Source organism: Pholis gunnellus (assembly GCF_910591455.1).
Source record: "Pholis gunnellus genome assembly, chromosome: 8".
Taxonomy (NCBI): Eukaryota; Metazoa; Chordata; class Actinopteri; order Perciformes; family Pholidae; genus Pholis; species Pholis gunnellus.
In genome coordinates this window covers 16,021,630-16,036,463 of record NC_136534.1, presented here as the reverse complement: position 1 = coordinate 16,036,463, position 14,834 = coordinate 16,021,630, and the positions used below count along the sequence as shown (strand labels likewise).

The 14,834-nt window shown below is 40.7% G+C and overlaps 1 protein-coding gene across 1 annotated transcript in view; it reads right to left on the bottom strand.

Annotated features, from left to right (window-relative positions):
- Nucleotides 1-4,045: 4,045 nt before the first annotated feature.
- Nucleotides 4,046-14,834, bottom strand: part of adam22 (ADAM metallopeptidase domain 22) — a gene marked incomplete at both ends in the record, with an annotated part of 54,120 nt that continues 43,331 nt past the window's right edge. Inside the window, 18 exons of the mRNA XM_079165472.1 lie at nucleotides 4,046-4,066; nucleotides 4,353-4,476; nucleotides 6,501-6,587; nucleotides 7,820-7,886; nucleotides 8,063-8,163; nucleotides 8,585-8,785; nucleotides 9,898-9,951; nucleotides 10,156-10,246; nucleotides 11,022-11,133; nucleotides 11,770-11,938; nucleotides 12,177-12,296; nucleotides 12,394-12,499; nucleotides 12,644-12,707; nucleotides 12,790-12,840; nucleotides 12,934-13,014; nucleotides 13,596-13,688; nucleotides 14,012-14,083; nucleotides 14,628-14,727. Of these exons, the coding sequence (XP_079021598.1) occupies nucleotides 4,046-4,066; nucleotides 4,353-4,476; nucleotides 6,501-6,587; nucleotides 7,820-7,886; nucleotides 8,063-8,163; nucleotides 8,585-8,785; nucleotides 9,898-9,951; nucleotides 10,156-10,246; nucleotides 11,022-11,133; nucleotides 11,770-11,938; nucleotides 12,177-12,296; nucleotides 12,394-12,499; nucleotides 12,644-12,707; nucleotides 12,790-12,840; nucleotides 12,934-13,014; nucleotides 13,596-13,688; nucleotides 14,012-14,083; nucleotides 14,628-14,727 (1,714 nt within the window). The remainder of the gene's footprint in view (nucleotides 4,067-4,352; nucleotides 4,477-6,500; nucleotides 6,588-7,819; nucleotides 7,887-8,062; nucleotides 8,164-8,584; nucleotides 8,786-9,897; nucleotides 9,952-10,155; nucleotides 10,247-11,021; nucleotides 11,134-11,769; nucleotides 11,939-12,176; nucleotides 12,297-12,393; nucleotides 12,500-12,643; nucleotides 12,708-12,789; nucleotides 12,841-12,933; nucleotides 13,015-13,595; nucleotides 13,689-14,011; nucleotides 14,084-14,627; nucleotides 14,728-14,834) is intronic.

Below are 14,834 nucleotides of genomic sequence, written 5' to 3'. Positions count from 1 at the left end.
TAAATGGAGCTCGTTGAATTATAATTAAATACCTCTGTACTATACGATGACTTTTTTTTTTCAAGATGCTATCGTATGAATTTTGTATTACTTATTATGCTTTAGCTCACTAGGTAGAGACTCATTTGAAAACATTTCAGTGGCCTGGGGTCACTACCGGCTTTCTTCACCATACCATACCATGACTTTTTGACATACTATATTTTTACTTTTCTCAACATACTATGACTTTCTTTCGACGTACTATAATATTACTTTTTATGATGTTTTTTCGCCATTCTTTATTTTGACTTTTTTCGACATACTATACTGATTTAGTTTTTTACATTCTATACTCTGACTTTTTACTTTTTTTGACATATAATACTACTTTAAAAAAATTCTATAACATGACATATACTTTGACTTTTTTATTACTTTTTGGACATACTATATTTTGACTTTTTTCAACATTCTATATATTTTGACTTTTTTCGCTATCTTTTGACTCTTTAATTGACCTTTTTTGACATGCTATACTATGACTGTTTTTACTATTTTTGACATGCTATACTTTTTAATGACTTTTTTCAACATACTATACTGTGACTTGTTATACAATGACTTTTGTCGGTAGGGACTGTTACAAAGCCTAACTAGAAAAACTACATAACCAAAAATGTGCGTACGTGACGTCTCTCTCTGAAGCTACGATTCCTGTGTGTTTGGTATCGGTGATGTGCTCACACGAGCAGCAGGTCATGCTTGTTCTGTTTCTTCCCGGCTGATAGTCGCAGCATAAAACACATAAGATAACGTTACATTAACATTTGTGCATGGAACATAGCTAATTACCTTGCTAGCTATCAAGCTAAGGTAATAACGGCCATGTTGGTGAGATGTAGTTCTCTGAGCGGTTTCACACAAAACTAAATGGTACTACAACAAACTGCGACTTTCTTGACTTGCAAAATTATGTTTTGTATTTACAAACATCCTATGTGTAATTCATGGCACTATTCAAATGGGATAAAAACATATTTGTCACACATATTTTTTCCCAAATAAGGCCCAGTGGAGGACATCGCAAAGGGAGGGCCTTTGTAATGCAGTTTTCCAGTAAACCCGTTTCTTTTCCTGAAAAGTCAGATCTGAAGTTATTACAAATGTCAGCATAGACGGATGTGTTGATGAAAGTTTTATTTTATATTAAATATATTACAATACTGAATGATTAAAAGAAAAAAAAATATGGGGATTGATTTTTTTTTTCAGTCTGTACAGCATTCAGGCAAAATTAAAAAATAAAGATTAAAAAAAGACAGCAACTGCAGTATTTAGATTTGAACTAGTACATGTGGGTTTTTTTCAAAGTTCCTGCAGCAGAGTGCTGATGTGTCTGGCAGAATGGGACCACGTGGTTGAGACTGGGTGGTACATGAATACATTCGAGTCTCTGGCCAGATGGAGACAGACGGCTCATCTGAGGGGATGTTTTGCCAGAGTGGTCCTGTTATGATCCGTCAGTCCGTCCGTGCGCAGGCAGACACAGCAGATATGTTCGGAGGATTGACTGCAGTCCAGGTGGTCCCATCCTGAGCGGAGAGTCCTCATAGTGCAATGTACATAACACCAGAAGAAATGTTTCCCTGTTGCACAGTATTATGATGTTAAAAATATTACTCAAAACTCTGAGATAATGCTCTCCGCAAGCCTCAGTGTAGCCCAGGAAGATGACTGGGCCAGTAGACACTGACAACTACTTTAAGACCAGAGCAAAGAAGAAAGCTCTGGTAGAAGGCAAATCATGAGCCCATATAGATCTCATTTACAACATTACGTGTGTCCAAACCTTATATGATACAGATTAGCACATGCCAAAAGGAACGACTGCTTCTATTGGCCCCCGGGACAAATGTGTTTAAAAAAACGGTCTCCATTCAAACTCATCAACACACATAATTACAATAATGCACTTAATTACTGTTTGAATCGTTGCTGTACATAACGCTGAGAAAAAACATTACAAAGGTACTTAATAAAAAAAGATAATAGTAGCAACATTAGTCCAATACTGTGAAGATCTTATTAACTATACAGTACATGAATTACAAATGAATACGTGCCCACACCGGAACAAAAACGAAACAACAGTAAAATGACTTAACAGGAGGCCTTAAGACAACAATTTCTACACAAGGTAGAACAATGAGTTGTAACTGTACAAAGGACTTGCTTTTGGGGAGTGAGATGGGAGTAGTTTCCAAGAAAATCAACCTTAAATAGCTACACTGGCTTCACATCAGCACTAAAACTCCATTCTCAATCATTTTTAAACATCCTTGCCCCGACTTTGCTGACAAGCAGTGTAGTCTGTGGAACACAAACCCATTTAGACAACAGCAAAGAGGCAATGAGGGGGGAAAGTCTTTCAGTGACATGCTTGTTTCCCGTTATGGTCTCACAAATAGCCTACCGGAGAAATAAAATCATTTGATTATAGAACTGTCATGCTGTTGGTCTTCACAAGCTTAAACAGCAAGCACTGTACAGCATAGTTAATCATTTACAAGGCTAAATATCTCAATCATTACAGCGAAATCCAAAATGCACATTTCGATCAGTTTCCAGGTTCCTCGCATTAACTGCACTCAAGTTATTCTTCTTCTCACGTTCATCTGAGCGACTTCATGTGCTGCCACAGTGAAACTGGGAGCACAGTGGTCCCCAACACCCGAACGTAGAATCACGGGGGAACTAACATCTTAATATTATCAATTTGAATTTTCCAAAAACCACCATGGGTGAAAAGTGGCACATCTATAACTACACCAAACACATCCCCGACATTTGAGACAGGAATAGCACATAAAACTATTTAAATTGTCCTAAATAATACTCATCAACAACCGCTTCCAGCAGCATTCTTAATGTGCCACGATCAACATTTGTATCAATACTTCCCTCAGTCATTACTGGATGTCTGTGTATTTCTCCCAGAGATGGATGGAAACTAGTGTTAAGATAATATAAAAACACGTTTACATTCTGCTGTGGATGGAAAAAGCTATAGAGTTCACAGTCACACAGGAAAAAGCCAGAGGGAGGGACGAAAAATAGAAACAGACAGAAGAACGAGTGCGGGGGTCTCCTACGCTTATCTACAGAGATCCGCTTCTGTCTACGACACAATACAGCAGGAAGAGAATTCTCAATCTTTTCCTCTTTCAAAGTAAAAGCAAAAACATACTTTGTGTGTGTTTTTACTGTACATATTTACACACGCACAAACATACTGAAGGGAGGAAGGGCAGGACGGGGGCAGGTTGGGTCCATGGCATGGGTTATGGTTATTAACTTGTGATACAATATGGGTTACCTATAGTGGTGAGAAAGCATTGAAGCCTACAGAAGGTATTCAAATCACTGCCCCCTCGCATGCTTTCTTCTCAGATTGGACCACTGTTCTTCTTGTCTTTTCAGTAGGAGGAGGTTGCTGATAAACAGGGTTGACTCATGCATACAGTGTTGGAGTTTCTACAGTGATTCGCGTGCGTCAAAATGATCCAACAAATCCAGAGATGCAGTGTGATACGATGACCTGCTCCTGGTTTCTTCTTGCTAGAAACAAGCAGGGGGTGGGTTGGGGGGGGGGGGGGGGGGGGGAGTATGAAGAGAGGATGTAAAGGTTGTGCAGATGTTTGAGGACAGGTAAAGGGGTTGGAGTAGAGGGGGTTTCCAGTCCTATAGTTGAGGCCTGAGCAGACAGGAACAGCTCAGTCTGAGCTCCAGCTGTTCTGGAGTGGATGTGGAGATGGTTTCTCCGCCGGCACTCTGCATTGTCTTGAAGAGATCCGCTGAACGAAGCCGTCTGGCAAGACAGCCTCGGAGATGCTTGTACACACTCACTCACACACACCTTTGCCTATTTCCACTCCAGTGGGGGGCTCTCTCTCTCTTTCTCTTAAATCGCTTAGAGTCAATTTTGTTTCATTTTTATGTTTTTCATTCATAGAAAAGGAGAGACGAGTGTAGTTCCTTGAGGACTGGGTGGGTAAGAAGGCTGTTATATTGAAGTCTCCCACAGCTGAGGAGATGAAGAAGAAGGGAAAAGCACAGAAAAGAGAAAGGGGTGGGGAGGAGAAAATGAAAGAAAAGACTTTAGTCACTTCACTTTCTATTTACATAGATTTGGTTCTTTAAATCATGATCTTCATTAGCAGTATTTCAGTGGTCATAGTTTAGACTTTAGAAAGCCATGAATACTGTACACTACACTAGGTCTCATGTAGTGTGTCATAGTAAAAGACAACTGATGCAGCATCTTGGAAACCAATTGTAACTATATAATCTATAATCCAATTGATACTTGCCCTGGCGCTCTGCCTGTTGGCTTTCCTCTGGTCATCGGGGAGAGGGGGCATGGGGTACGGGTATCTCCTGCTGGATGCAATGGATCCAGTAGAGGAAGTGGGAGACTTGGCGGGGGATAGCGTTCTGAGGAAAAAGACCAGGTGACATTATTAAAATATTGCCTGTCTGGTTGGTTTGGGATTCAGTTGGCCAAAGACACAGACGGCTAAATGAGGCAAAATTCAGGAGCTTTTGTTAAGATCTGTGACTTTGGGCAACATCCTCCTTGAGCTGCTCAAATGATTCATCTTCCTACAGAGAGAGAGGTTGATCTTAAAAGCTCATTCTGCTGTTCACCAAAAGCACAGAGACAGACAAAAAACATGAACAAGTGTTCAGCTCTTAGGGGCAACCTCTGCATACAACATGTACCTTTGTACACAGCAGTACACGATTCCCAGCAGCGGTGTGGGCATCGTCACAGTTTCCTGACACTCACATGCTATATCCTGCCACAGCATTACTTTGTCTTCATCACCGGGCACTGGCACACAAACAGACTATAGTTTGCTGAAAATCACCTTTAGCCACTATTAAAACACATGCTGTTAAAGGTAGCTTCTGTGTGTGATTTTTAGAAAAAATTGGCTCAGTGTGTTCATGAGGAATGCTGGGAGCAGTGAGTATGATGGGGTGACTGGGACGGCAGACCAGACCGGAGCTGGGTGAGAACGACAGACTGAGAGAATCAGAGGGAGAGCTCTTGTCTAGTGAAACAGCCACAGAGAGCCTTGCCCCATATACAGTAGCTTGTTTACACCGCTGCTGTGTGGTGATCGGAAATATCTGGATAGGTCAAAGTAGTGGAGGGAGCAGGTGGACCACTGGTTCCACAAGCATTTTATTCTCACAATGAATTCCCATATTCAAAATTGTTTCCCGAAAATAATTAAGTGATTCCCTGAAATGCTTTGGGCTATCACTATCTAAGTATTAAGGCTTCTTTTAGGCATTGGCCCGATGGATAGCAGTCCACCACTTTGGTCCAGGCCAAAATATATAAGAATTAAGATGAAATCTTATACAGACATTCATGTCCTACGGACTTTGGTTAACCCCTGACTTTTCCTCTTGAGGTTTACATTTATGGTTTGAGTGAGAGGATTATTGGATTGATTGCCGGTACAAACATTCAGGATTATTGTCATCAGGTCAAAATTATGGTCAAAGTTTATGACCAAAAGCCTTTAAAAAAAATGTAATCAGACTCAGCTGTATTTTGTATTTAGTGCTAATTAGTAAAATGTGCATGCTAACATGCTAAACTAAGATGGTTAACCTGGTAAACATTATAATTGGTAAACATCAGCATGTTAGCATTTAGCTTAATGCACCGCGGTGCCCAAGTAAAGGTGACATTTAGCTTGCAGTAGTGAAGAAACAGTCGGTACGTTAACATGGAGCCAAAGCTCTACTAAGCCAGGGCGCCAATGAACTTCCTTGTTGTTGTCAAGCAAACCTTGTGGCTTTTGATTATCTATTGACCCGGGCACGATCAGAATAGTGGCTTACATTTCGCCACAGCAGCATAGTGATGATGTCACCGCAGCACCCAAAATGTTTGGCCCTGCAGTGACATCACACTGATGCGAACGCACGTGAGGTCACTGGGAGCGAGGCAGGGCCGACACACAGACACTTACTGACAGAACAACACGCAACATGCAGAGGCAACAAGAGGCCGAGGGGGAGAAGCAAAGAAGGGCATATGGAGAAATTAGGAATAACACGACTGTACTATAATTCTCACAATAGCACAAGCAGTAAGAGACATTATCTTTTTTGCAGAATAATTTGCTAGAAATAAAAATCTGCAAAGTAAAGTGCAGTTGATCAAAAATGAATGAATGTCTTCACTAAAACTAAAAGAATGACGGAAAATATAATAAATTATAATGTAAATCAGAAAAACTTTAAAAAACTTCAGCAGCAACCCCTTTTAGGAACTTCAAGTCACAACATGCCAGCTGCTGATAACTTTTCTTTTGAGATTTTACTTTGAAAAGGTCCAGACTGGAGCTTGTAACTTTCCTTGACTAAGCCACAAATCAAACCAAAAGTGAGGGGGTCTCTAGACAAGCGCGTGGGGTACAGGTCTGAGGTAATACCTAAGGTAAGGTCCTTGAGTGTTTCTATTCACATCTTCTACCCATTTAGTTACATCATATAATTCTTTGAAGCGAGGGGTTAAATACCTGTGGGAAGGGGAAGGGGGTGATGGGCACAACACAAGGAGGGGGAGAAGAGAGAAAAGGAAGGAAGGAAAAGAAATTGAAAAGGACAGAAAATCTCCAGAAATAAGCAAGTGTTGGGGGGGAGAGGAAGAGGAGATATTTTAGGAAAGCAGAGCAGAGCAAAGATATCTTGAACAAACTGAGAAAATGGTGAGAGGATGACAGACAGACCTGTGTGTGGTTTCAGATGAAAACTGCACCATGGAAATCACAAACAGCTGTGTTGTGTGTTTCAGGCTCAGTCGCTTATTGATTACATGTAACATCAGTCCAAGCAGTTAGCAGTCAGTCTCATGCTTGCAATGAGAACAGGTGCACTGCAGACAATATTAACACAAGGACCTTCAAACCCACAAGCAAACCAACCAACACGCCAGACTGGGAGGCCACTGTTCATTCCCAGTAAACAGGCATGTACAGTATGCAAATACTTGTTCACACGTAAGGGATGAGTAAAGCTTAAACGATGCATAGGTGTGGTGCAGCCTCACAAGCCAGACAAGAGCAACGAGTTCCCACTGCAGGAGACAATGTGAACTCATTGTCTTGTGACTCACTTGCAGGGCTCAGTGCAACATACTCTTTATACCTCTCTATCGCTGATAAAACATTTGAGAAAAGTATTTCCTCCATAGTTGATAGTTTTTTAGTTTTAGTTTTTTACAGCTAAACCACACCTTTAACGGATAAGGACAGTATTGTTCTTTAGTTTCTTATTGTCAACAAGTGAAATGCAAAAAACCAACAATAAATTAATGCTGCTGCTGTAATGGTACAGTTTGTCACTAGAATTAATAAAGTTAATAAAGTCTCAATCTCTTTCTGTCTGCTGTAAACACTCTTGAGCGTACCAAACCTATATTCATCCACAGGTGAAAATAGTTGCCAACAAATACATTGCTTGCTCGTGCCCAGCTGTTTTGAATTAATTCTGCCTTTTTTAAATGATAGATGATTTACATTCAGTAGGAACAAGTGGGCTTGTCGCTGAGAACCAGAGACAAGGTAGTCAGTAAGTGCTCAGGGCCTGACTTAACATTTTTTGTTTTGATCTTTTCATGGTATTTGTTCACACCAGCTTGATCCATTAAAAAAATGTTTTTTATTTCCCACTAGAGCTTCTCCTTATCTGCACATCCCATTACAATGTTCTTTGACCTCACGACATGACCAATTTGCCAGAAGGAACTTACTCTGTGGAGTTGGAGCGAGCACGGAACTTCTTTCCTTTCAGTTTCTTACGATTACCGCTCAGATTTCCTAGACAGAAACAGAACACGAACACACACTTTAAATAAAAGCACAAACAATGTAAAATATGAACTGGGTGCGATGTTTAATGGAAGAGAGTACACGTAGGAGTAGGACACCAATGTGTATCTTCCCCCAAAACAAATGGAAGCAGGCAGTCCTCCTGTGGTTAATTTGTGCGTTACCTTGCCATGAGTTGCTCCTCGGTCGCCCGTTTTCACAGATGTCAGAGATGTGTTTGGCATCTGGGATTCTGTCACTCCACGAGTGGGATAGTCCATTAGATCTACACACACACACACACACACATGCACAACGGACAGAATATCATCAGTTCATCGTCTTTATAAGCTGCTACAATGCTGTTCTGTTCCTGTTGCATTAGTAGGGCAGCGGGAAACATTGAATACGAAGACACTATCGCAGCAGATTGGTAACATAAAGAGCTGTTGAACAATTGCATGGCAGCTGAATGAGACATGATATGAGAAATGGAGTAGTGAGGTATTTTCTGCTCAATTATCCATCAGCAAAACATTTTGATTCAACTTCAAAATGTTCACAGAAAGCGGCATATAATGAAAGCCATGATAGTAAAAAAGTATGACATGAACACACCAATGATTAAGAGTACCCAACACACACACACACACACACACACACACACAATTGCCAGTTGATGAATGAGTGATGATGAGATGGCACACCTGAAGCCAAACAGTGAGATGTTCTGAGAAATGGATGGGAAGGAGGGGGTGAAGGACAGGGCGCAAATCTGCAGATGCGACAGGCAGGCTGACCTCTTCTTGGAGCTGCAGCCAGAGTTTGTACTGACACCTGGAGGCATGTCACTGTAAAAGGAGTCTGCATCCCCAGGCTTTGTTACATAGTCACCTGGGGCCAATTGCCTAGAAATACAGAAGAATGCTTTTAGATACGAAATCACAGTGAAAATGGAAAAAAGATTCCCCCTACAGACAGTCTTACAAAGTTATTAATCACAAATCTATAATGTTCACTAATAATCACTTTTGTTTTTACTTTGAGCTGTATTTACTTTATTTGTTGAAGCATCTTGTTGTTGTGTATGTCTACCTCAGCTTTACATTTTCCAGAAAAACTTACAGCAGCTCGCCAAAAACAGATGTTCACTTGTTGGCCGTGTTGCATTTAAATCTATTAAACCTTATGTTAGTGAAACTGCTACTACAGCTTAACAGCAGTGGCAATGGTGTAATGATACCTCAGTGGTAGAAAGTCATTATGTACATCTACTAGTAAGTATCGTAATTAAGTGTACATTTGGGGTACTTTATGCAACATTATTTTTACTCCTACTACATTTTAGAGGGAACTATTATACTTTTTACTCCACTACATATATGTGATAGCTACAGTTACTAGTTACCTTTCAGTTTAAGATTGTGTGTACAAAACATACAGTAGTATCAGCCTGTAAAATATCATGGTAAAGAATAAACTGCACCAAAGAATATTACATTAGCTCCTCTCAACCAAATGCAGTAATCAAATGCTTGTGACACACTGATGCATCTGTAACAATATTCTAGTAACGTAATATACATAATAGCACAACACTCTGGGTGGGGCTGTTTTGCATAATGCACATGTTCACATTTGATACTTTACGTACATTTTGATGATAGTACTTTTACTTTAGCAAAATTGTACCAGAGTAAATAATACTCCTATTGATACTTTTACTTAAGTGATGGATTCACTGGTCTTTTTCAGGTCAACATAATATTTTCCTCCTACAGCTGATTTGTAATGTAGATGCACTGGGTTTAGGATCATTTAAGAGAAAGAGGACTGTTGCAATCAAATATATATATATATATATATATATATATATATATATATATACTGTATATATACCATCAGACTTAGTTGTATGCAACAATAAAAACATTATTTACAGAACACTAACTCTCAAAATATGTCAGGTAAAATCTACATAAATGGAGCACATTGAATATAGAGTTTGAAGTGAGCAAACCGGCAGAATCTTCGGTGAACTTCAGACTCAACATAGCATCTCTGCTTGTAGCTCCTGTGAAGAGAAGTACGAGTATCCTCAGTCCAACAGTAATATCACTTTTGTTAAATGTATTTCGTAATAAAAAGCAGTAATTTACCAACCTTGTTGACTTGTGACCCCTCAAAATAAAGCAATATCTACTTGCTAGCCCTTGTCAATTATTGTGTAATTCACAGGAAAAAGAAGAGAAGACTGGCTGGCGGCAGGAACACTCACTTGTAACACCAGGCTGTAGTAGCCAGTATGAGGGCGAGGACGAGGATGGAACCTGCGATGGCCCCGATGATGATGTTGGTACTGCTGATACCTGAGACAGAGGCAGAGAAGAGAGTGGGGAGGCAAAAGTGTGTTAATTGAATGTGTGTCTCTTGTTTCCCCGAATCATGTGGACACAAGGGGATACACAAACCACAAAACACTGCAGCAGAACACAAAAACACAGTACACTTAGCAGGAAAAGTGTAGACGGAGAACAAAAGGGACAAGACTGAGAGCAACCAAACTGCTGTCAGCCCTCAGCACTACTCTGAGGGGAACTTACATGTGCAGTAGGTTCCCATTCAGGATAACATTACAAACGGCTGGATTTTTAACTGAATAATGGTCAGAATTAGCCGACTGAGGTGGAGCTGAAGTTGAGGTGAGAGAGGAAATGGACCAGGAAATGACATCAAAGACAGAACAGATACAATGAAAAGGAACTCAAATCTGACCTCAAGTCACTCCGTCAAAGACATCAGCCTGTCGACAAAGAATGAGTGTGAAAATAATGACAAACAAAAAGAATGACATGCATGGTTCAGTGAATACAAATGCAGCTGGTTTTAATGAGCAGACATGAAACCTGACACGCTAAAACAAAACAACAAAAGAAAAGCTTCAAAATAAAATGTGTGAATGGGATCGGTGAAGGGGAGGGAGCTCAACAGAAGAAATGAAAGCGATGAAGTGGGGTGGAAAGAGTTGAGAGCTATGGGAAGCAGAGCAGAACGGATGGAGAGGAAGGAAAAAAGGTCCAAAATTTGTGAGATGAAGAGAGGAATGGATAGAGGCAACAAAACAATTATGTTAACGTCTCTTACCTGAGACTGAAGCAGTGGGACCGACCACAAGATAACTGAGAGGAGACGTAGAGTTACAGTCCTCTCCTGCCCATCCCAGGTAACACACACACTTCAGCTCACTACTGCACACCTAGAGCAAAACAAAAGAGAAAAGTTCAAAACTAATTTGCTTTGAACTGTGACGTCTCCGATTAAAAAAAAAAAGATCAGGAACTTGGACACGGAACCCTTGCAGTACATGTTGTGCTGAATAGGAAAGATAAACCGGTATTATTGTCAGACATTTTTTTTGTTTTTTTTTAAGTCTTACGCTAACACTCAAAAATATAAACACTTTATCAGAGAAATACCCTTTCAAAATATTCATTTATTATGTAACGTAAAATAAAAAGTGTCACACTTCCTGTGAATAGATAATGTGCTCCTACTCAATATATTACTCCAGACCAACTGTAGTTTGAGGTTTTAGGAAGTAATGCTGATGTTTTAAACTGTGTATACTATATAATTAATAAGTAACATTATTGTTAGCAAGCTCAGTCAAGCAGATTAGATTATGTTCTTACCTGAACAAATTATTGTTTTTATGGTTTTTAAAGAACAGTGTTAACCATTCAGAGCTTCTTAATACTCTGGATGATAAAGTACCAACTTAAATTCACGCAATAACACTCTGGGGCTTCAGCTGAATAGCTAAAATGTTTGCACACTTGTATGTCAATGTGTGTTTGTTTGTGGCCCGTGTCTGTGTTCACTCTGTGTGTACCCCGTGTCCAGAGCAGACGATCTTGTCAGTGGTCCCGGGACAGGTGCTGAAGTTGAACTGTTGGATGGGGAGACATTTGTGATTGAAACAGATGCTGTCTGTCCCGCAGGCGGTCCCATCCTCGACGTATCCCAGGTCAGTGTCTCCATCGATCAGCACGTGAGCCCCGCTGAACAACAAACACACCTGAGTCACTCACACAGCACTTCACATGAGAGACACTTTTATTGTAGTTGAACAGTAAATGTTGCCTTTGCTGTGCACAGTGTCTTTAACAGCTGGAAATACAGAACTAGGGAACAAAACTAGTCCCAAAATAAAAGATAACAGATCACCAACAGTCTTTTTTAAGCTGTTGATTTGCACTTAGAGCATTGAAAGATGTGTTCTTCCTCAATGATGTGTACCTGCAGTCAAGAGAAGCACTGTGCCGGGCGACTGAGAAAGAGGTCATCCCTCCCTGCAGCTCTCCCAGTCGCGGGGAAGGTGAGATGTTGGAGCACAGCAGGTACCCGCAATGAACATCCCTGAAGCACAAAGATGTAACACAAACATTACGGAGCGTAAAATAAGATGATGATAATAAAATTGCACAGGTTTCAGTCACAGAAAGGATTCACTCACTGTTTGTTACACTGGATCCAGGTGTCCTTGTCCTTCCCACAGTTGCCTTTCTCTGTCCCTTCAATGTTTAACTTCTCGTAACAGAACTTGTCAGCCGCTGTTGCCTCTGGGGAGACACAACACGAAGAACATTAATATCTACAGCTTAAGAAGTTTATCTACAGTAAAGGTCTTGTAATAGAAATGCACGTGGTCTTTTGCAGATTTGTCAATACATAATTCAATTTGCACATAGGAATATTCCACTTACTCTCTCCCCAAATGTACTTGCACTGTCTGTCTTTGGTTTTGCACCTTCCATTGAAGCAGCGACCCTGCAGAGAGAAATATAGAGTCAGACAAGTCAACTCAGCAGAGGTACAGACTTTTTAAATGTAAAGTATCTCAATATCTCACCTGGTCCTTTTCACATGTGTAGCCATCCATCTTGTGCACATTTGGTGGACACTGCAAATAACAAAGAAACCCTTAGAGATTCTGTGATGCACTGAATGAGTTTATAGTTCCGGTTGCAGAAAACTGAGGGAAGTTAATGCTCACCTGGCTGGAATTGCCTGTGCAGTTTTCTGGGATGTCGCAGCCGTTCACTGAATCTCTGCACACAACTCCCATGAACTCCATCTGTAAGAGCATACAATCAAAGAAAGAAGTGAGTGTTTGTAATGACATTTTTGTGTCAGAGGAATAGGGCCTTAATCAAGAATTGTCAAACCTCTGCACAGTTGGTGGTCTCTCTCTCTCTCTGTGTTGTATTGACATCCCAAACTACTATTAGTCCATCTATGATGAGTCTGTGTACCCATCCACAACTAGACTACATTCATTTCATCATTCAATCATTTTGAGATATTTGAAAGCATTTAAAGGCTGTCATAACCATCTCAATTGTGGTCAATTGTAAAGGAAAGATTGAAGAGGACATTTTTGGTTTATGGTCCAAAAAACAAGCTGAAACCTATTGTCACTTGTTTCAGGTGCCCTCAGATTTTAAAGTAGCATCCGTTTTCTTCGTTTGCTGTTTCACAAACCAGAGTATACAATGAAAGTAAATTCAAGGGGAGATTGCCACATGAAGACCAAAAAAGGCATACTCTTTAGGAGCTCCTCCTTCATCTTGGTGCCATGAGTAGTTAGTACATCTGTTTTACCCAAAACGACACCCCAGCGGAGGATGAAAGGTGCAGTTGGGCCCTGTTTTGTACCTGGCATGTGTTGCAGCAGAGTCCATTGCTACACTTGGAGCCTTGGGTCAGAGTGCACTTGTTGCAGCAGGCCTCCCCCTCACTGGCACACTCCTAAACAGAGAAACAGAATCTGCTCTCAGTTGTCTTCCATTAATTGCATGTTGAGTTGTTCGATGTAACACATTATCTCATCTAACATTATAATCTATTCAAACAGAGGTCTCTCGGGACAAACTCTATAATTGTGCAATTATCAGTGTGTGCAGCGCCTTGATTTCTCCAATGACATTACTTCATTACTTTAAATTACTTCTTATTAGTCTGACGCAGAAGGTGGTCTTGTTGTTGGGTAATTAGCCCACCACTTGGACCTTGGATTAACCCTTTAGGGCAGTACATCTCAGCATCCAGTCATCTACAGTACTGTAGCTTACCGCTGGGCTGCCACAGTCACACTCCTCTCCTGGCTCCACGAAGCCATTTCCACACACCGGAGGGTCCAAAAGCTGAGGGGAAGAAGGCCAGAATTCATTTTCAAACTACTAAGAGGAAACATGCATGTGTATGAGCATAGACGGATTACTGAACGGGCCTACTGGGCAGAGGCCCAGGGGCCTAACAGGTTAGGGGGCCCCACAGTCTCTGTTTGAAGTTACTGCTAACATTGCTTGTTGGGAAGTCACAAATGTACACAAAATGATCACAAAGAGATGCAATACTACCAAAAAGAGGTACAAAATGACCAAAACAAGATACAAAACAACAAAAAAAGATCACAAAGAGACACAACTACCAAAAGATGCAAAAGGACTATTAAGGGATGCAACATTACTAAAAAGATGCAAAACAACCAAACCAAGAGATAAAAAACAATCACAAAGAGACACAAAAAAATAGGCAAAACCTCAACAAAGAAATGCAATACAACCAAAAAGAGACGCGAAACAACTACAAGGAGAAGCAAGAGTGGGGGGCCTTTACCTGTCTGTGCCCAGGGGCCCATGGATCCGTCCATGTATATGACGATGCATTTGTGTGAGTGTGACGTACCTTCAGAGGTTTGTTGAACAAACAGGCTCCTCCGCCGCTGTTTAGAAAGGTATGGTACTCCTCCACGTTGCAGTCAGAGAACCTCTTGGGCAGGTAGAAACTGTTCAACACAACCGCAGCATATTATGCTGTTACCGTGGATACAGTACAGAGAGCATTTTCAGATAATACTGGAACAGACGGGGGCTTGTTCCCCAAACACAAAGT